The following is a 23,239-nucleotide window of genomic DNA, read 5'->3' as shown; positions in this document are numbered from 1 at the left end:
AAAAAAAAAAAGTAGTTCGCATTGAAAACTGTCTATAAGGTAGTTCAAATTCCACTAGATTGTATAGACCTGGAACATACACGATAGCAAAAGAGCAAGAATACAAAACCCTCTCTTACCTGAAAACATTCCTACTTGAAAGATCTGTCTCGCCTGTCAGTTCTTAGCATTGCTATTAATTGTATTATATCTACCATATAGTATGCTAACCTGAAGATCAATTCTGCTGTATCTTATCTCCTGAAGAGCTTTGCTTGTGGAAGTTGTTCACCTGTATGTGAACACGGAAAATAAATCTGAAGAAGCAAAATTTTCTCTTTCTGCCAGACCATCTTCAGCTGGATGCCATTTGAGCTGCACCGAGTGCATCTCTGGGTGCCATCTTGCCTTTCCACTGATGTTTATGTCCCCTTGCTCTTTCCCACATAACACCGTACCACCCAGCTTGACTCTCTCTCTGATAAGGCTTAAGATATGGTTTAACTCACATAAGGATGAAAATTCTAGCCCTTACCATTGGCTATATTCTCATCTTTTCAGGCCAAAGAGTTATTGTCAAGCCTCTCTCAGGGCTTAAGAACTTCTTACAGTTCCCTCAAAGCTACCAGTCTTTTCCTATTTCTCTCCTCATCTTTCCCCTCCAAATAAAAAAAAAAATCTTCTCAGGCCTAACTCATCCAGTGGATTTCATTTCCCAGAAAGAGGCTACATTAGTAAACCATTTCCTACTCCCAATAGTAATGACTTTAAGTCCTCCTAAACTCTGATCAACATTTTACATTTCCTACATTTGCTTTACTGCAAACTCCAGAGAACTACTTTGGTTAAGGGAAATTTTCCTTATTAAAATAAAGGCAATGATCCTGAAACACTCCACTGTGTTCTTTCACTTAATTGAAAGTAATCCTTTCATTTCAGAAGAGATTAAGTCAAGCCTTCAAGTTCACCAATTCCTGATTCACCGATTTTTGAGCTACCTTCTGTTTCCATGAAATAATCAGAGTCAGCAAACGTTAAACCATGTGTTTTTTCAAGCGTATGTATTCACACCATTAAGTTACCTTCACTTTAGCAGAGGTTGTACTAAAAAGCTTCTCCTGAATTGCCTGTAAGAAGTCTACGTTCAGGTAAGTATCCACCACTGTTTGTGCATCTAAGAACTTCTGTATGATCTCTTCATTATAGTCCTCAAAATCCGAGTTGAAGAGGAATTCCTTGGTCTGTGACAATACTTGGAATTTGAACCTAACATTGACTGGAAAGCCAGCACTACAGCTGATATTTGGAAGAGATTTCACCTGGAATAAAAGCCTGGGGAGGAACGTTTGCAATTTCTGTTTCAGAAGCAGTGAAGACGCTGACTGCATATGTCTTGAAATATCAACTGCTATAGCAAGGTCTATATTGCAATCTGTGAAGAAATTAGAAGAAACAGGAGACTGTAAGCATACACAATTTATGCTATTTACCTTCCGTTATAGTACTGTGGTTTAACCCGGCAGGTAGCTATGCAGTACACAGCCATTTGCTCACTCCTCCCTTTTCCAGTGGAATGGGGGAGAAAATCAGAAAGAAAAAAAAAAGTAGAACTCATGGATTGAGATTAAAAACTAAGATAAAGAAAAGGAAAAGCAAAAAAAGAAAGGATAGTAGTTATCACTATATATATAGTATGTGATGCACAAGCAGTTTCTAACCATACACTGACCAATGTCCAGCTAGTTCCCAAGCACCAGCAGGCCATCATGGTACAGAATACCTCTTTGGCCAGTTTAGATCAGATGTCCTAATCTAAACTTGCCCCCTCCTAGCTCTAGTTTCTTCTAGAAACATTGGTGTGTTATCAACATTTTTTTCTACTAAAACCAAAACATAGCATCATACCACACACTATGAAGAAAAAAAACTGTCCCAGTGGAAGCTAAGACACAGAATCATGGGAGTGGAACAAAATTCAACATGGTAGATTTAGAAGTAGAAGTCAGAATCAGTGAGATGGCATTTCATATTTTCAGATAATCATATTTTCAGAAAACCTAGTAGTCTATCAGTTTCATTGGGCTACGTGAACTAGCAGCTACAAAGGACTGATCTTATTCACTAGATGTTCGTATGTATTCAAATGCAAAACAGCTCACTATTCTCATTCTTCTGCTGTCAAATAGCTTAGATGTCTTAAAAGGCTTAGACTTACAAATATTTCCACAAACTTTGCTAAAAACTGAGAATATGTAACACGTATTCCAGTTGCAATATGAAGCTTGATAGCTGGCTGTGATTTATCATTTTGTCACAAGATCAGATAGCATGTACAAATACAGAACAGTAGATCAAAGAAACAAAAATAATAGTGGGACAATCCCTTACGTGTATCGTATGATATCGTACTGTACTGTAAGGTGAGGGCTATCTCAGTTGCAGAATTGATTATAGAGCTTGTGATAACAACAGCAAACATTGCAACGTGATTAATTCCTCCAGCACAACCTACCAAGCCAGCTTATTTCTCCTGTACATTGATTCTTGATTTGCCATGCTGGATTTTATTCTGTGGCCCTACATGCACTGTCACCTGTCATCAAACAACTGCAAGGAAGTCTGAGGCATGTAATTTTTTGTGGAAAAGAATACATTCCTTAATTTTGCTCCCTTTTCGCCCACTAGCTCTTTAGCATTTAGCAAATACAAAGTTGTTTTTTATGTTTGCTAGTTTGGGCTAATTCTTATGGATAAGTTTGCCATATAAGTTTCATTGCAGTTTTGTTATTCATAGCTCTGCTTGTAGGGGGAATCAAGGGTATGTAATAAAAGAATATAATGCAGACTGTAAACGTACAGAGCTCACAACTGAAATTAAGAGTAAAATTTGGTTTGGTCACTACAAAAACAGGGAGAGAAACCCCAGGAAAGATGAACGTGTTTCAGCAGTTTAACCAAATAAATCCAGAAATAATTTCACCATTGTTATGTTTCAGTACTTGCAGTACAAATGTGCCCTTTGAAGGGTATGATCTACTTCTAAGCAGTACCAAAAACTTTCAACGTGCAAGGTCACAGACAATGCACTTTTACAGCCACAAAATCTGACCGACTTTAAGGTCTCAGAGTAGAGTTTCTGCTTAGTCCATGGCAAGAAAGTATTTCTCTTAAACGGTTATATACATATATGTCTCTACATATATCTACACACACATCTATACAAACACACCTCATTCAGAGGTGTGAAGTTGCCCATTAGCCAGAGCTTGTGAGATTGCCCATCTGATTTCAAGATTCAGAGAACAGCAGAGTTATAAAGGCGATCAAAATTTCAGGAAAAAGTGATTTTTTTCTAGTTGCGTATGGATTTTCCCCTCACAACCTCTCCACAGTATCTCTGTAGCACTTCATTTTTGTCAACAGTTGCTATTAACAGTTCCATTAGAACAGGATGGCCATACTTAGCTATAGACAGCACAGGTTTTTTGAAAGGCTCTTTTTCAAATATCAGTGAATTGTCCTTTTTCTCTCTTATGATTAGGATATCAAAGGCACGTTTTCCGTCTCTTTTCAGACAACAAGGAATGATGAATGTGAATGCTAGATTTGAAGCACTCTCACCTCAGAAACCATTTACTATTGCTAAAAGCATAATGGTTCTCGCCTGAAAAAAGGTGTATATCTAGAAATTTACAAAACTGAGTAACCTACACAGAGCTATTAGGTAAAACAGTTGCACTGCTTCCCAGCATACTTGGGTACTTTTGCTAAGGATTGCATGTAGCCACGTAGATATTCTCCATTACATATCCAACAATAGATTTACGCTGCTTACCCTGGTCAGCAGAGTCTTCAGGTTCACAAATCTCACTGGTAATAGTGCTCTTGATTGTTTTCAGCGCATCAAAGTTCTCCACTGTGAACACTCTCCTTGCATCACCAGCTATTCGGAGCAGCTCAAAAGAATTTACAACCCCTACACCAACTGCAAAGACGTGTATCCCATTGCTTCTCAAAGCCATAGCTGCATCATCCACTCTGTCAGTAGAGTATCCATCTGTAATCACAACAAGGTTCTGCGAAACTCCTTGGTACTTGCGGCCTCCATTGGCAGGCTCAAAAAGTCTCTGGGCAAACTTCAGTCCTTTGCCAGTGAATGTAGAAGATTTCAGTTGCTCGATTCTGTGTATCTGTTCCTTTATAACGGTGTCACTATAGAACTCATTAAGATAAAATTCCTTCTGGGGTTCGTGACTATATTGGACTACCCCAACGCGTACTTTGTCCCTAGCAATAACAAAATTGTCTACAACATTCTTCATGAAGGTCTTCATGATGGAAAAACTCTCTTCTGATATACTTCCTGATCCATCTATCAAAAATATCAGGTCTGCCACACGATTGCTGCAAACTTAGGGAAAAAGCAAGGACAGGACACAACACAACAACAACAAAACAATTAGCGAGGAATAATCGTGGCATTGTTTAACTTCTTACTTATTCTCTTCAGTGTAAGCCACTTGTCAGAAAAGCTGTTCACAGAGAGGCTATGTAAGGACAATCTACCTGTCACCTATCCTGCATCAATCTTGAAACCTTCCTTGCATAGATAAAACTCATTCTTTTCTAGAATTAACTTGCAGAATAAATCATAGTTCTTTACATATCAACTAAAAGACTGTCCGAGGAGAGCAATAAGAAAAGACAACTTATAAACAAAGTCAGTCTGGCAGCTGAGGAAAGTCAGATTTCACCTACCAATGATGTGAAGTCAGAATAACTGCCACAAACACTCACCCTCTTTGTACTTGAAAGGCCACTGTGAGGAGAAAACTCTTGAACTACATGACTGCTAAGGAGAAAGACAGATTCTGCCTGGAGAAAATTCTTGCCTGCCATTTTTATTTCTTAAATAGAGTTCTTTCACATGTTTATGGGCAGTTTCTATTCAGGGTATCAGAGGTGCACTTCCCTGGATCTAATTTTTGGTAGAAAGAACCTGACTCTGTATGTTGTGCAGCAAGAAAAAAGAGTGGTCAAGAAGCCAATGCAAAATGATACCTGTAGAAAGACTTTTCCTCAGTGGTTCATGTGTGTTTTGATAAACGGTATCTCCTAATACTGGGTCCTTCTCTAACCACAAAGCATACTTTGAGAAGGGATGTACTAGGAAGTGATGAGCTGTTCTGTGCAGGGCAGATGGAATCAGCCACCATATACATTTGTGAGCAAGGGCCACATTTACACTAAGTGCAGGTTCATTGGATTTTTAACAAAAATTGTGTCTACATTTGTTATACTCTTCACACTCTTATCCCAGTTTCACATATGCGATGATATTTGAACTACTTAAGTGCATTGTAGTATGGTGACATTTGTTTTAACACACATGAACCTCTATGTCTTTAAAATTTAATACTCTTCTTTAGGATGGGCTTTGCATAGCGGGACAGAACTGCCTAAGTCTAAAGTTCTAGCATGTGTGAATAAAAAAAAAATAGTTCCTAGGAGTTAAAAGACATCTGCCTCCATCAGTGTAAGGAATCCCTTGGAAACAACTGACAGAAGACCACTGGTAGAAAGTAACTTTTGTGATTGAATCTTCATGTGTGCTGTATTTTAAGCATAGAACTCTCTCCAGGCTTTTCCACTTATCCTCCTATTGTGTCCATGAAAATATTTAACATCAATCTTTGCTTTGGACACTCTGCAGTTGTAGAAAAAGACCTAGTGGATTTGTTCAAAAGTCTTCTTTACCTGGCTTAGATTTCTCACACACTATCTGAGTCAGGTTTTCGTGTATGTTTTCTAGTGCATCATAGTTTTGTGCGAAGAATAATCTTTCTTGATCTTCAGTAATCTCTTCAAGTTCTTCTCTGCTTGCTTTGTTCACACCAACAGTAATTAAGACGATTTTATCTTCTTTCAAAGCCCTTACGGCCATTGGAAGGTTGTCTCTATCTGATGGTACCGTTGGTTCATCAGTAATGAGAACAACGATCCTAGTGACAGCAAGAGACGATGCACGTCCACCATAGTTCACATCAAATCTCTGCCTGGCAAAGCTCAAAGCTCTTGCTGTGAAGGGTTGGCCTGACAGAGGCTTCAAGCTGAATACTGCTTCTCTAATCTGAGACTTGGAAGCATATGAGTTCAGTGAGAACTGCACCTCTGGATTGGAGCTATAGACCAAAACACCAAACTGAACTTTGTCCTTCCCAACCACTGAGTTGTTAACTACTGCTTCTACAAGCCGAAGCATGTTTTTGAACTGCAGGTCTGTAACACCAGATGATCCGTGCACTACAAACATGATATCAGCAGCTTCTGCTCTCTTGCATGCTGTCAGTGGAAAGAAGAAAAAAAGAGAATTATAACCCCTTAATGTTCTTCAAAACTTTGTATAGAGATTTCTGTTCCCATGTTTCAGCTGTAACCACAAAGTGCAGAGTATTTTACAGAAGAGAAGAAATACTTATTTACTTGTTTATGAGGAAAAGAATGAGATTAAAACCTGCAAAAAGAACAAGTTATTTTGGTAAAAGAACATAGGTTCTTATACCACATTTCACTCCAGTGACACTGTATCATATGGGAGCGACAGATGTAAACTCCACTATGAACACAGAAAGCAAAGTCTTTCTTTATAAAGAGTCAACAGGAAAAAAAAAGAAAAAAGTACCTAAAGAGAATAAACAGAGAGGGTTATCATCATTACTTACACTTCTGTAGATTACAAATTTCAAAGAGAATCTGCTTTTCTGAGAAGTTCATTTCACTCTCAAAGAACACTTTGTCTTGAGTGCCAGTTATCTCCACAAGTTGTGAATTGTTTGCCTGGAGCAAGTCAATAGCGTATATAGTGACACCTTTGTCTCGGATGGCTCTGGCTGGGTTTTTTACTGAATCTTGGGCTTCTCCATCAGTGATCACAATCAAGTACTGTTTTAATTCAGGACGCCCTCCTCTAGGAGGATCAAAGTAAGAGGCAGCAAAGGTCAGTGCTTTCCCAGTCAGTGTTCCCAATTTTATCTGCTTTATTTCTTGAATGGCTCTCCGCACTTCAGCTACAGTACTGTATCTGTCCAGCTGGAATTCTTCTCTTATTTCAGAGCTGAACTGAATCAAGCCAACTCGAACATTATCAAGCCCAACATCTACCTTCATGACAAATGACTGCATGAAATCTTTTATCTTCTGAAACTCAGCTGGTCGAATACTGTTCGAGCTGTCCACGAGGAAAACAATATCAGCTCTCACATTTTTACAGACTAAGAAATAAAGAAAAAAAAAAGGAAATGGGTTAAAATCACAGATTTCACCTGCGCTTTTAACACCTTAACTATATCAAACTCCCCCAAAAAATCTGTAAATGATGGAATGAGAAGACAGATGTCCTCCACAGGTGAGGATGGATGAGAGTGAACAGGAGATTTAATGGCTAATAAGTAAAAGAAGGCTGGAGAGTCCTTCTTCATCTCCCAGTTTTAAGAGAAAGAATTCTGTGATTTCATATGGTTGGCTTCCTCCAAGTTGGTATGTTGTACAGTAAGATCTGTTAATCCTGGGTAAGAATGGTCTGCACATGTCAGAAAACCACCTCGACTTATGTGTTGAATAACATGAATTTATCTCTTCATAAAAGACAGCATTCTGCAATGCTCAGACTGTTCACTTGTTCAGAACAGCAAGTATCCTGATGTTAGACTGCAGGTAATTATCACTGGTTCTGCGTCTGTTCTCATGAAATAGGGTCAGGACATGCCAGTATGCAAATACTTAAGTTTTTACTCTAGGACGCTTCATTACTTCATGGATTTTGACTTCTGGTATTTAGCCTCATTTTATTTTGCTTGGTGACTGGTACAATTGGTATCTTGAGATGTTATCTAGTTTTGACATGGCAAAGTCTGAGATCACCCACATACAAATCTGTACTTCTGGCACATAGCAATATCATTTTCTGAATAACCCAAACTGTTTGAATACATTCTAACACTAGTTGCTTGGAAGAGATTAGGCATAAGAGATCCTCTTACCATTTGTTGAGCAGACTTCTTGCACAATTTCACGTTTAATATGTTTCAGAGAATCAAAGTCACTTACAAAAAACATTCTATTTTTTGTCTCCGCTATTTCCTCCAACTCTCGTTGAACAGCATTCTTGATGCCAATGGCATAGATAATGATTCCTTGTTGTCTCAAATCTCTTGCTGCCTGATTCACCCCATCTTCAGATTTACCATCTGTAATCACTATCAGAATCTGTGGAACTTTTTCCCGATAAGCCATTTTGAACAGAGTTTTCATAGACCTTAAGGCACTTCCAGTTCTGGTACCTCCACCAATTTGATCAATATTCTCAATTGCCTCTGTTAACCTCATCCTTTGGTTATGCTGGCCAATTATGATTTCTGTCCTTGACTCAGATGCATACTGAACCACACCAAAGCGAACATTGTTAGCTCCAAGTTGGAATATTCTGATAACCTCATTCATGAATGTTTTCATGTCCTTGAAGTCAGATGGATAAATGCTTCCAGAGCCATCAATCAAGAAATAAATGTCAGCTTCCTCCATGTCCACACAACCTAATAATAAGAAAAAAAAAAGATTACAGAAGTTTTGACACTTCCAGGTGTAAGAAAATCACTTTACTGTAACACAATCTCAGAAAATAGGTAGCTAAACACTACTAATAATTTTATTTGGAAAGTCCTTCAGTTTAAAACCTTGTAAAATCTTGAGTGTTGAATAAATTGAATAAGAAATTACCAGACTTCTCTGCAATAATGAAATACATCAAAGCAATATAATAGAATAACAAAAGCGACTTTTGTTACTGGCACTCAGTAATAAAAAGGACAGTAAGCATGATGGGATAGAAGTTAAGACTGGAACAGCTATTAGAGTAAGAAAAATAGAATAAAAGATAGATACAGTGGGGTACAATAATAGTGTGGCAGCCTGCAAAGACAAAAGAATGAAGAAATGCAGCTAGAACTAAAGCTAATTTGAAACAGAATGTTAAGAGAAGCTTTTTTGTGACAGACTGGGTAGAATTTAGGTATGAAGATAAAAATATAACCAGGGTTTGTATTATGAGAGGCTAGCTTCCTGAACTGGTAGTAACAGCATGGCCTAGCTATTTAGCCTAGCTATTATATGTAGGTGAAAGAGAACATTTTACTTCAGTGTCAGAATTCAGAATCACTGAACACCTACAAATGATTTTAACAGTTGGAGCTCTTATATAACCTGGATTCACATAACAGAGAATTGACTCAATCTATTTGTAGATATTGTTAAGCTGTGCAAACTATAACAGACAATTAACCTGGAGAATCCTGAGAAGAATCACATTCACTTTAGCATGAGGAAGATTTGAAATTTGCTCAAGGGGAAGCAGAAAAATCTTCCTGTCACATAGTTCCCCAGAAGGGCAGGAATATGTAGGGGAGGGTTCCAAGCAGGGCAGACCTTGGCTGGAGGATATGTGAGTCCATCATCACCAGAGCTTTACAAACATCTCAAAAATATTTCAGAATTTTAATTTCCCCTTGCAGTAAGTGCAGATTTTGTACACATCAGCAACAAGACCAGCAACGTGGAAATGACAATTTTATGCATACTTCTTACCTTTCTTCAGACTTTGTGATTGTAACGGGACTACAAATGTTTTTGTCACAATCTCATTACAAAGCTGTTTCTTTATTTTCCATGCAATATTCAACAGCTGTAGAAAATACTTCAAGGTGGTAACATAATTCCTTGGGGGATACGTTGCAATTTTATCAAATTTGCTACCCTCTGTGATATTCTTGATGCCCACAGCATAGACTGTAATACTCTCCCGTCTTAGTTTTGATGCTGGTTCAGTGTAATCATCCAAGGATTGTCCATCAGTGATAACCACAGCAATCTGTTGCACTCCTTGTTTTTTTCTACTGCCTGCCTCTTGAGTGAAAACCTTATTCCTCAGGAATTCAATTGCTATTCCAGTATATGCTTGCCCACCTCGATATGGTAAATTCTTCAGATAGTTCAGTATTTCCAGTTTATCTTTGAATGTGTCAAGAGTGAACTCTAGTCTTGGTTCATTACTGTACAATACTAGCCCAACTCTTACATTGCTTGGAGCAATATCTAGGGCATTAACAACTTTTAACAGAAAAGCTCTAATCAGCTGGAAGTTTTTTGACCCAATTTTGCTGGATTCATCCACAAGAAACACAATATCTGCCACTGTTGCACTGGAACACACTAAAAGCAAAGTAAATAAAAGAAGATAACATTACCGTAGGTCACACTGTGGAACTATGGTTAAATATAAAATCCCATATGGCCATTTCCTAGAAACAAAATCCAAGCAAATTGTCCCCTCATTCAGAACAGACAATTTCACTGCAGCCAACCCCTCAAGACCACTGTCCTGTTCCCCTTAGTTAATACAGATTTATAACAAATTATGCACAGTCAAACATTGCAACTGTGTGACTAAAGGTGGTGAATATATGTATTTTTTCAATAGAACATCTCTGTAAAGGTGAAGCTATCAGTCATTTGCACTGTTTTTCCCTCCCAGCCACCTGAGAAGTTGCTCTGGATTACCAGTGAGTTAGCTACTCAGCCTGCCAGTTTTGCTCTTCTGATACACCGTACCTGCTGGCACACTTGAATCAAGGTCGTAAAGCTTCTGAAGGGAAGTTTCTATGTTACTGACAATGTTTTGTTGCACAAGGTCAATGCTCTCCACTTCATAAATCTGATCAACCTTGCTAGAGACTTCTCTCATCACTTCTGTCATATCAAAATGTTCAACATCAACTGAGATAACTTTCACCCCCATCTCTTCTAACATCCAGGCTTCTTCCATGATACTGTTTCTGGATCCAGAAGATGTGAAGATCACAACAATCTGTGGAGTGCCTTCACTGAGCCGACTTCCTGCACCATTCATTAAAAAGGTTTTCTTCAAAAATTCCATGACACTTTCATGCTGCAATGAGCCTCCAGTGAATGCAATGCTGCGCTGAATGTGCTCAAGCACCTCTTCTTTGTTTTCGTATGTGTTCAGTAAAAACTCTACCTTTCCTACGCCACTAAACTGGGCTAGGCCAACTCTATGCTTGTTAAGCCCAACATCTAGCTGCCTTACTATTTGGGAGATGAAGTGTTTTACCCTCTCAGACGTTGAAGGCTTCATGTTCTCAGTGGAATCAATAAGGAAAATAACATCAGCATATTGTTTTGCAAATGCTGCAGAGAGGGGAAAAAAACAATGAAAGAGCTGCTGAGACACTTGTATCCAGACCTAGTTTTGAATGTAAGCTAAAGAAGAACTGCAAACTTGTCATTGATGTTCACAATTTTAAGTTTGAACATGAGCTATAAGTCTACAACATACCATTTAAACATGCTACATGATAGCTGTAATATTATCTTTCAGCAAGTTAAGCAAAGAATTCTAATAAAAACAATCTTAATTTAAAAGAGCATTAAAAATGTCTTGAGAATCTTCTATATATGAAAGTATTTATACAGAAGAATTTTCACCTTTCTCCCATCAAATATATTCTACTTACGACTTTGAGGGGGTGAGATTGCATGCCTTATTTCATTACAGTAATATTCTACTTATCAAGGTCTTCTACATCCCTGCTATGATCTAGGTTGCATTTAAGAACTGAACCCATCTGAACACTTCAGAATAAACTCATCTTAACAATCCCATGAGGACTTGCTCCTAAGGGCAGAAAGTCCTTTCAAATATCAGAGGAAGCCCCAGAACGTAAATAAAGTTATCTTAACTTCACTTAAAGTTAATGGAAAGAGATGCACATTCTGCAAGGGGAAGTCAGATGCAAGAAAAATGAAACAAATGAAGACTTAAGTGTGTCTTTCACTGTAACAGTTTATGATGGAAAACGAGATTAGAGACAGTTGCCTAAGTACCAACATTAGTGTCTAATCCCTAACTTTTTCTCAACAAGTATTAAAGTTATCCTTACTGACCTCTACAAAACTAGAAACCAGCATAATGTAGTTAAAATTTACATCTAGTATTTTTAATAGTTGTTACTGATTTAAACTCAATTTTCTTTGTTTTGATGTTTTGTTACCATGAGGTTTTTTTTAATCCCATCCTTTTCCATGGTTCAAACAACGACAAAGTCTTTTACAAAACAGAAAACTCATTTTCTGTGAATTTTGTTGTTCAGAAAATATATTGAAAGGATTGGAAAATATGGCTTCTCTTCATTTTCCTCACTCCTAGAATGTTCACTCTGAACTGAGTTTTTAGAAGTATTAAGTGTCCAAAAGCATAGCTTCATAAATAATTCTGTGAAGCTGTTCAGAGACATAAGAAATATTCTATTAATGGCTCCACCAGTACTAATGAGGTTGAATTGAATGTATTTCATTAAATCAGCAAATCCAACTCTGATTTTCTTTGCAGTCCATTAAGGTTCTCCTTACAGAGAGAACTGTGCATAAACTTATCTTTGTTTTTAACAATTAAACCCCATTGAATTCAACATAGACACTGAATTGTGCTTAAAAGAACAGGAACATCACCCTGAACTATGAATTAACTCAGATTTAGCTGCATTATTTTCAATGGAGCTACATGACAGCAACAGTTGTATAAAATAACATCAAAATCAAGACATTTCTACAGTCTGTTTTCATAATTATGAAATGGCACAAGAATAAGGACAATTCCTTACCTTGCATCTGATTTTCAATTGCAATGCAGAAATCTTGCAGAAGTCTTGTGGAGAGATCTGGAAGGTCATCAAAACTAACAGTGCTATACAGATATTTACGGAAAGGTCTGCTGGCTATTTGCTGAAGCTCAGTTGTATTCTGGATACCAGTTCCAACAACGTAAATGGAAATGCCTCTGTACCTCAGTTTCTTGGCAGGCTGTTCTACTTCATCACTGGATTCTCCACTGGTGATGAGAATGGCTAACTGAGGGACATAACTCTTTACTCTACTACCAGCAGATTCCGTGAAATACTTTGTGTTGACAAAATCCAGAGCTCTCCCTGTGTAAGTTTCTCCACCTCTGTATGGCAAATTCCCAATCTGCTCCAAAACATCATTTTTCAATAAATACTGATTCAGTAAGAATACTTGGTAAGCTTTGTCACTGTATTGGACCAGTCCAACTCGGACCGCGTCAAGACCAATGTCAAGCCTTGAAACCAAAGAGGAAAGGAAGTTCTTCACTTTCTGAAAGTTTTCCTGGGTAATACTTGTTGAAGTATCCACTATAAAGACAACATCTGCCATCGTGGCTTTAGTGCAAGCTGCTCAAGAAAGATGACATAGAAAAACAAATTACTATCATCTCTTCTCTAAAATTGTTCATGAATAAGGGAGAACAGAAAGTACATTTTATTGATCATGAAAAGTTATAACTGTTGTATGTTTCTGCCTTTCTTCCTCTCACCTTTCCCCACTTCATTTTGAATATTATAAAGGTAGATTTCTACTCAAAATTGGCAACACTTAAGAGTTAATAGTACTGTCAACATATGAAAGATATTAGAAGAAAGCTATATTTTGGCAACACACTGCAATTATATAATTTATCTACAAATAGAAAAAGCTGAGGAGAAATACCTTTTCAGGACATATCACGGGCAAACTGTGCAACCAGTCCAGTTAACTGTTCCACAAAACTTTTATAGAACATTGTGAGAGCGTCACTACCAAGCAACAAAATCTTTCACTTTATAGCTTATCTGATGGCTCACTCACTATTTCTTGAGGTTCATGCAGAGCAAAATCTTTAATGCCTATAGCATACAGCACGATGCCTGCATCCTTGGCTGCTGTGGCTGTTTTGAGTATTATCTTCAGCTTGCCCACTTCTTATCACAGCAGCTGTTTGAGGAACCTCTTTATTTATTTCTTTATTTTGCCACCAGCACTTTTAATGAAGTGACTCTCATAAACTAAAGGATACGCCCAGTTTTGGTACCTCCTCTCATGTAATGCAGTTTCTCTATCTTCAATGGGATTCCATCCTTGTTATAGTAGGGGCTGAGCAAGAATTCAGTGCTTGGTATATTAAGCTTCTTTTTTTCCCCTTGTTCTTCACACAGTGGGTCTGATGTCACATCCTTCCATACCATTGTTAGGCAAAGAAGAGATGCTGAAATTCACACCAATATGACTTCCATACACAGCTTGCACACATGAAGTCATAAGCAGCGAATGCATATGATAACTGCTGTACTTTTTTTCTGTATATGAACCACAATCACAAAAATGCACAGACTTGCTGTCAAGTGAGCTACAAAAAAAAGTTACTCATACACTTTGAACTCCAGACTGCAAGCATGCATTACTAACAAGTCACGCTGACTTAAAGAGGACTAAATATATCTACTTATAAGAAATACTGAACTCATGCATTTCCACACTTTTCAGGGCATGAATGAAATTGTAACAATTTCTTTACACCAAGAAACACTAGGAAGGCATTCAGCAACTGAATGGTATGCTTCCTCAAGCAGTAGTCAGTTATTCTGGAAGATTTAAGATAATAATGCTGAGCCCTGGATTTACCTTACATTTTGCTAATTGCAAGAATGCAAATACATATCCAGGCTGCCAAGTTTTTAGCTAGGACACAACATAATCTCTACCGTAAAACTTCTTCCTTACTTTTGAAAATACATAACCTCAGCATGCACAATCAAAAATGAATTGTAATAAGCTGTTGCATTTCGTTTTACTATTTTTAAGAAAATTCTCTTACCATAGTTTAAGTGCATGCATTATGAAAATATACCACATCCCTACTTGTTACAGTTGGTGTTACAGCTAGAAAAAAATACCAGGTGAAAATGGGGAAAAAAAAAAACAAACAGGGAAGGAAGGCTCACCTGTACCCAAAGATCTAGGTTTGCAGGAAAGGCTCTACAGAGGAGGGATCTCCAGAAAGAGAACCATCCTTAGTGGCAGTCAGCCCTTAAATGGGGGGTCTAGGAGAGGTGCAGCCAGGCTCCACCCCTTCCATCACACAGCTGAATCGCCTTCACCTGTGCTCCATGGCTGACTCAGTGCTTGCCTCAGGTGATCAATCAGTGCTTCAGGCCCTGACTCAACAGTTCCCATGCACTACTTAAACAAAAATTAAACTATCACTAATTCATTGTCTCTCACTGGCACTGAATATGCATAGGAAAAGAAAAACTATTAATTTGAAAATTAGATATTTCTTTAATGTATTACCAGTCTGTTGTGCATCTAGAGTGCCAAAGCTGGATACAAAGAGAAGAACAAGGAGTGATATCCAATCATCCATTTTGAAAATCTCCCTAGAAAAACAAACAAAGTAAGAAATACAGAGCATAATTTCTCAGGAGTTTGATAGCTGTGAGTGAAGTGGCTTTGTGTACATTTTATTAACATCACAGAGGCTTTCTAGTCCTATACAATTTAAAGTAGCATTTTAAATTCCAAGTTTCTTTCCTTATGTTCAACATATACATTTTGAACATAGAACTGTTAATGCCTGACTTTTGGTGGGTGTCTCTATATAAAATAGACATGGATAAGGATAAGCAATTATTTACAAGTTAAATATGCTAGTTAGTCAGCAATGAAGATGCCATATGAAAGAGCCACAACTCAACGCTGGGGGAAAAGGGAATGAAAATCTCAACAACAAAGTACAAAATTAAGCTACATTAAGCTTGAGCACACTAAACAATGAAGAACAATACAGTTTTGAAAAACTTTCAGTTGTAGAACATAAATATATTAAATAGTTCATAGAACACAAATACAATAAATAGTTTTAAGAATAAAAATAAATGGTAAGCCAGGTCATAATCATTGCCTTTGTTTCATTCCCTACTCCTTTTTTAATGATAGCTAGCAATTACCTATATTTTTTGAATGTTACTGAGCTGATACATTCATGGAAATACCTGTCTTAATCCCAAGATTTTCTTTCTGGGAAGAGGTATTACATTCTACCTGCCAACTGACATAACTCAGATATTATGATAAACACAGAGTAACTGAAAAAGACATTCCACTGGGGTCACCCTGAGAATTTCATACTTAATACACAGCTACTGATAGAGATGTATTAGTCTGGAAGATGTATGGCTATTGAACTTTATCTTTTACCAGCTCTGTACAGCCAAAATTTTATACAAAGCATTGTTAAGCTACCAAAAGTATGGAATAAGCGAAATGTTGCTCTGTACCAGGTAATTGTTTGAACCTGTTGGTTCGTCCTGGCAGACACACGGATCAAAATAAAGAGGTAGGTTAAAGCACTTATATTCCAGGCTTGGTTCAAAACAGAGTACAATTTCGGTAGAATCTACACTGTTACTTTTGAAATAAACAAATAAATAAAATATTATTGCAGGGCTTCTGGAACTCTGATGAGAATAATTTACCTAGAATTCAGTTTTGGAGCTGACTTGCACAGAAATTTCCCAAGCATCTGTGCCTCTGACAATGCTTAATGCCTAATATTATGCTGGCTTGAATATGGCCTAGACTTATTAGTAGTAGAGAGGGAAATTTATGTGAAGAGATATAAAAGCAAACAGACAGCAAGCGAAAACAAGCCACTTCACCCTCCCAGCTACTGGAGGAATTCCTAGGCATGCTCACTGGAATTCAGAATCATTGTTGTCAGAAGAAAACATTCTCAGACACAGGAAAAATCCCCTTGAATGGGTATGGAACTGAATCTAAAAAGAGGAAGAGAAGATTCAAGCTCTGGCTACAGCATAACAAGTTACACACATTAGGCTGGGCTGTGTAGGGATGGGGTCAGGAAAGCCAAGGCCTGGCTTGAACTGAACTTGGCAAGGGATGCCAAAAAGAACAAGAAAGGCTTCTACAGGTACCTCAACCAGAAAATGAAAGTCCAGGAGGGCGTACCCCACCTAGTGAGTGACAAAGGCAGATTGGTAACAACATACAAGGAGAAGGCTGAGGTACTTAACAGCATTTTTGCCTCAGTGTTCTCTGATTACTGCTCGCCACACAGCCCTCAAATGTTTGTTTTGGTAGGAGGAGATTGGGAAAGCAACGTCACTCCCACAGTAACGAAAGATCAAGTTCATGACCTCCTGAGAAACCTGAGCATCCACAAGTCCGGGGGTCCCAATGAGATGCATTGCAGTGTCCTAGGGGAACTGACTGATGTAGTTGCCAAGCCACTCTGGCAATCAGGTGAAGTCTGTGGTGACTGCAAAAAAGGTACATCATATTCATTTTTAAAAAGGATAAGAAGGGTGACCCCAGGAACTACCAACCAATCAGTTCTACCTTTCTGGGGAAGATCATGGAACAGATCCTTCTGGAAGCTATGCTAAGGCACATGGAAGGCAGGGAGATAATATGGGAGAACCAGCATGGCTTCAGCAAGGGCAAATCCTGCTTGACCAACCTAAGTGGCCTTCTATGATAGTGTCACTGCATCAATGGACAAGGGATGAGCCACTGATGTCATCTATCTCGACTTCAGTAGGGCCTTTGACACGGTACCCCGCAGCATCTTTCTCTCCAAATTGGAAAGATATGGATTTGATGGTGGGCTGTTCAATGGATGAACAACTAGTTGCAGGATTGAGTACAGAGAGTGGTGGTCAATGGCTCAGTGTCTGGATGGAGACTGGTGATGAGTGGTGTCCTCCAGGGTTTGGTGCTGGGGCCAGTACTCTTCAATATCTTCATCAATGACATTGGCATTTTGATGACACAAAGCTGTGGGGTGCAGCCATTCAGAGGGACCTAGACAGGCTTGAGCAGTGGACCCAGGTGAAGCTCATGAGGTTCAACAAATCCAAATGTAAGAACTTGCACCTACATTGAGGCAATTCCCCTTACCAATACAAGCTGAGGGATGAAGGGATTGAGTTCAGCCCTGCCAAAAAAGACCTGGGGGTACTGGTGGATGGGAAACTGGATATAAGGCAGCAATGTGCCCTTGCAGCCTAGAAAGCCAACTGTATCCTGGGCTGCATCAAAAGAAGTGCGGCCTGCAGGGTGAGAGAGGTGATCCTGCCCCTCTGCTCTGTGCTGGTGAGACATCAACTGGAGTACTGCATCCAGATGTGGAGTCCTCAGTACAGGAGAGACACGGACCTGTTGGAACACATCCAGAGAAGGGCCACAAAAATGATCCATTGAACGGAACACATTTCTTATGAGGACAGGCTGAGAGAGCTAAGGCTGTTCAGCCTGGAAAAGAGAAGGCTGCGAGGTGATCTGAGAGTGGCCTTTCAGTATCTAAAGGAGAGCTACAGAAAATAAGGGGACAGCAAGGTCTGTGGTAATAGAACAAGGGGAAATGGCTTCAAGCTCAAAGAGGGTAGATTTAGGTTACATATAAGGAAAAAGTCTTTTACAGTGAGGGCAGTGAAGCACTGGAACAGGTTGCCCAGTGATGTGGTGGATGCCCTGTCCCTGGAGACATTCAAGGCGAGGATGAATAAGGCCCTGGGCACCCTGATGTGCCCATGGATGTCTCTGTTCATTGCAGGGGAGTTGGACTAGATGGCTTTCAGAGGTCCCTTCAACTCTAAGGATTCTATGATTAGACTTTTCAGTATCTTCAGAGTATGTGCTGAAGGCAGGATATATTCACATACATGCATATTCTCTTTATTTCTATCACTTTTGCTTGATGAACACCTGCTTGCCACCAGTGGACAAAAAAGTCCCAGTGATCAGAACAGAGGTTCACCTTGCCCAATCCCTTATCTTTGTCAATAGCTCTTAGATTAAGGAAAGAGCATAAAAAGAAAGTTAAGAAATGTAGGAATGTTCTACCTTTCTCATGGACTGCTTTAAAGGTTTCTGACCTCTTTTGAAACCAGCTGTAGATTTATAACAAGATCACAAGCCAAACAGATTGTTTATCACATTCTAAACATCATTCATGTTCTACCAGAAAAGCAAGCCAATTATCTGTGAAAACAAAGTTAATGACCAAATGCTGCTGTTAGCACTTTGCTATACCAGGTTTTAAATTATATCTTGGATCTGCGAATACCACTTAGTGGAAAGGCTGCAGCTAGTCTAACATCATAGCACAGGGTTAAGTTCCAACATCCTATAGTAATGACATTTAATATTATCCTAGGTTTTTCAAATAACAAAAAGCAATGAATAAAAATCATCCATTCAAGAACATATTCTACCCTCAAGCAGCAGTAAAATATCATTTCCAGGCATCACTACAGCAAGCTCTGTTCTAGCTCTTGAAGGGTTCTTTGGAATGTCTTTGGGGAGAAAAAAAAAACAACACATCTGCTCTATTTCAAGAAACCTATACTTAGAGACACTACCTATTACGAATGCTGCAGTGACACAGAGATGCCAGAAGTAACTAATGTCCCAATGCACCAGAAGGAATTCCAGGTACAATATTGTGGTTAAAAAGGAAAAGGGCCAAGAAACACTGGGTTGCTTTGTGGAAACCTTCAATTCCTCTGTGTTTTTCAGTTCCCCTTAAAAAACACTTCTAATACAAGCAAAAGCTTGATGTCATATATGAAACCATACAAAATACAGTTTTCCAACATCTTAAATGACATCTTCAGATTTAAATTGTATTGATTATTAAATTTTCTGTACATAGCCCTGATAGCTAGTGAACCTCTTCAGCATTCTCTCTGATCCCTTTGATAATTACCAATTCTCACTACTATGTTTCATTACAGCCTCTTTTTTAGACTTTAATCAGCAAAAAGCTTTGATACCATTAAATATTATAATAACATCCAAAATAAAAATATCAGTATAACTTTCATTAGTGTATGATGTGTAATACCAGTGTCAGAGGAACAGTAAGCATCTTAAACAGGATGATCTTGTGAGAGTAACAGAACACTGGAACAGGCTGCCCAGAAAGATTGGAAGTCTCCTTCTCAAGACCTACCTGGATGCCCACCTGTACTGTAGGGAACCTGCTTTAGCAGGGGGTTGAACTAGATGATCTCCAGAGGTCCCTTCCTACCCCTACAATTCTGTGACCTTAATAAGTTCATGTACATCTCTCAAAGCAGCTAGAAAAGTATGCATTCAAGGGCAGTAAATTAAAATGTTACCAGTGTTTTCCTTGAAAAATTCCCTCCAGTCAGAAAATACCTCTATGCAAATTTACATCTTGCTGCCAGGTTTTATTTTGGTTCTAAGACTTCTGAACTCATACACTTACTGCCTCTAAAAATGAAAATACCTCCACTTATTTCTTCACTTGAATCATCAACCTGTTTCTTTCTGATAAATAGATAGAATATTCCCTGCAATGCAGCATCTCTCAAACATATTCTGATGGTTACAAGGGGCAGAAGGTTTGATTAATGGATTTAAGAAAAGAGAATGTAAAAGATATTTTTCAGAAGATATTTATCTGACATTGTATGAAATGCTGGAAACAGCATACAGAAAGATGGTTGTACAGGATAGACGTATAGAAGGATGACATCACTCCTTGGAATTTTTGAAAGAGTTAACTATTTAACATCATCTAAAACACTGTAAAAGCAGAAAGCAATTTGCTCTCTGGAATATTTTCTTTCACAGTCTTTTCCCAGGAAGCTTTAGCTATGTCAATATGGCAGTGCATCAATTCAGTCCAGCCAGACGCCTGATAACTCTCCTACATTCTCTCTCTTTTGGAGCAAACAGAACACAAACGTCTTCTGCAAGAAAATGAGCTGATCCAGAACCTACCAATAATTTTCTGCCAATTTCATAATTTGGGCAGGTCAGCAACTTCAAAGACTATCTGCTGTGGTTTAACCCCACTAGGCAGCACCATACAGCAGCTCCATAGTGGGACAGCAGAGGGTGAGTCAGAAAGTTACAAGTGGGAGAGCTCACAAGCTGAGGTAAAGATGGTCTACTCAGTGAAGCAAAGGCCACATGTGTATACAAAGTGTTGCCCTGACAAATAGCATTAAACACCTCACACTGCTACTAACATAATGAGGGAATATTTTTACTATTCTGCATCACCACGTGAAGATTTCAAAGAATAAAAGGCTAAGACAGTGTCCCATGCATGGAGGTCTGAAGCAAAGGATTTCCTGAAGACTGAAATCAAAAAGGAGATCCAGAGCGTGCTTCACAGCTGTTATGTGCACAAACAATTTATGTTGAAGAAAGTCTTTCTGGCAGTAAATCATAGAAATTTACAAAGGCTTGGGTTGGAAGGAATCTTAAAGATCATCTGGTTACAACCTCCCTGCCATTAAATTCTGGCGAGTTTCACTTTCCTCTAACTATAATGGCAAAAGATTTCAGAGCAAAACAGTAACTTTGTGAAAAACCCAAGGGAGTTAGTAACACTGTGCTTCTGGGCAGTCACTGTTTTAGCAAGGAGCTTGATTTTCCTCTGTGAAGCAACCATTACAGTTTTGTACCACAGTCTGTCTTACTGTTGCACAGTAAGATGCACAGTAGCCAGTGGCTGTTGAGCTACGTAACTATTTCCATGCTTCCTAATGGCTGTGGGATCTATTTTCTCCCTTCGTCTTCTCCCAGCCTTAGGGTTCATGATGTTCTCTGTTCATAGGGTCAGATACTCCATGCCTAAAAAGCTTCTCCCACTCTACCAAAAAACTGAGAGCAGAAGGGAACCAATTTCCCACTTGCCCTTTATTTTCCCCTCCAATAGCCCATAATGCCATCGCACTTTCGGTAGATTCTTTAAATGCAGAGACACTGCAATTTTAAAACACATACAGATTAATTTCCCTACTTGTACCATTTATTTTGCTTAATTTTTATGAAACCACATGAACTTCCAGTCATACACTGCTTACAGTATTAACAGAAGTACTTTATGCCTCCTTTATGCATTCTTCGACATTTGCTAAACAAGTGATGAAGTATTAAAGCTCAGATACTACAGATCAAATCTTAGGTTACTCAGATACAGTGTCATGGAACATTATCAGTTCTGCATATTAAGCTAGCAACGTTAATATGGAAATTTAATTAATAGTGCATATATGAAGTCCCATTACAGGATACCTAATACACATATCAGTAGTTAATTACATAAAGACATACACATATAGATATAATCTATGTAAATGCTAAGACAGCAATTTCAAAGGGAAAAAAAAAACACTTTTAACTCCTAACTTTTATTTTATTTTATGCTATTTTATGAAAATAAATTGAAAAATATTAAAGTTCTTAGAAACCACTATAAAAATACACATACTTTGCAGCACATCTCACTGTCAGTATTTTTTCTTCTTGTTTGTTCCCAGAGACCCACTCTTATATATACAAGAAATCTCAAATGAAGAAGCAGATCAATAGCACTCCTGAATTCTTTAAATTCTTCATAGAGATTACTTGCAATTATATTTTGGTTTTCATTTTAATGAGCTACTGTCCCGGTTTTATGTACTTTAATGTTTTATGTAGTAAGGAAAGTCATTCAGTAGATGCTTGCTGCCAGAGAGAAATCCAAAATTAAATGTCAATACTTCTGAAGTGCATTATAAAAAGCATAGGTATTTTGACACAACACCTGTTTTGCACCTATCTTTTATAACCGTGATGCATGCAGAACTTCTCTTCACACCTCGGGGTGGAAACATTATCCTGCTACTTTGTCCATGTATTAAGAGAAGGAACACAATCTTTTTCGTGGCAACTTCAAATCCCATCTCTAACAGTGCAAAGTATGTGATCATGTAGCTTTTTCTTACCTAATGAAGTACCTCTGTTAGATTTCTTCAGCTTTTACATCCTGATTTCAGTTCTTCTGAAGTCTTTTGAGAAAAAAAGAATAAAAGAAAAAATAGAAAAAGCCCACAAAACTGAGTCTTGGAGTACAGCAAACAGAAATGCTCGCCTCACATGCCCTAGTTAGTTACTCCTTCCTCCCCATTCCTTTTCTCTCTCTAAGGAGAATTTAAAGCCTAGATTCCATCTGTGCAGGTTCCCAGTTTCACCAAACAGTAAAGCTAGAATCAACCCATTCCGCCCCCGCACAAAACTACTATCCTCATATGTTCAGACGCTGAACTTTCACCACTGAGATAGCAATGCCAAAAAAAGGATAAATGTGGCTGTAGAAGTTATGCAAAATATTTACAGTGAGCTGACATTTGGAAAACAGAGAAGTCCTTTTATCAATCATCTCCTCTCTACAGACTTTTTTTTCTTCAATTAGCACATTGTCTTTCGGTTATCCCTGAAATGTCTCAGGAAGAAAGCTGCAGCTTCACCTTCT

At 38.3% G+C, this 23,239-nt stretch overlaps 1 protein-coding gene across 2 annotated transcripts in view; it reads right to left on the bottom strand.

The window, feature by feature from the left end:
• The window catches only part of COL6A6 (collagen type VI alpha 6 chain), a 53,736-nt gene extending 30,724 nt beyond the window's left edge, over positions 1–23,012 (bottom strand). Inside the window, exons 1-10 of one of the 2 annotated variants that reach the window (XM_019616549.2) lie at positions 22,713–23,012; positions 15,235–15,320; positions 12,711–13,298; positions 10,642–11,238; positions 9,619–10,242; positions 8,019–8,570; positions 6,702–7,250; positions 5,737–6,321; positions 3,815–4,390; positions 1,062–1,411 (exon numbers count right to left, since the gene is read on the bottom strand). In XM_019616549.2, coding sequence (XP_019472094.1) covers positions 1,062–1,411; positions 3,815–4,390; positions 5,737–6,321; positions 6,702–7,250; positions 8,019–8,570; positions 9,619–10,242; positions 10,642–11,238; positions 12,711–13,298; positions 15,235–15,307 — 4,494 coding nt within the window. In that variant the 5' untranslated portion in view covers positions 15,308–15,320; positions 22,713–23,012. Of the gene's footprint in view, positions 1–1,061; positions 1,412–3,814; positions 4,391–5,736; positions 6,322–6,701; positions 7,251–8,018; positions 8,571–9,618; positions 10,243–10,641; positions 11,239–12,710; positions 13,299–14,885; positions 14,970–15,234; positions 15,321–22,712 lie in introns of those variants that run through there. The other variant, XM_031553959.1, reaches the window with a different exon arrangement.
• Positions 23,013–23,239: the final 227 nt, after the last annotated feature.

Source organism: Meleagris gallopavo, chromosome 6, assembly GCF_000146605.3.
Source record: "Meleagris gallopavo isolate NT-WF06-2002-E0010 breed Aviagen turkey brand Nicholas breeding stock chromosome 6, Turkey_5.1, whole genome shotgun sequence".
Lineage (NCBI taxonomy): Eukaryota > Metazoa > Chordata > Aves > Galliformes > Phasianidae > Meleagris > Meleagris gallopavo.
The sequence above is the reverse complement of the archived record's forward strand: the minus strand, read 5'-3'. Positions and strand labels throughout refer to the sequence as shown.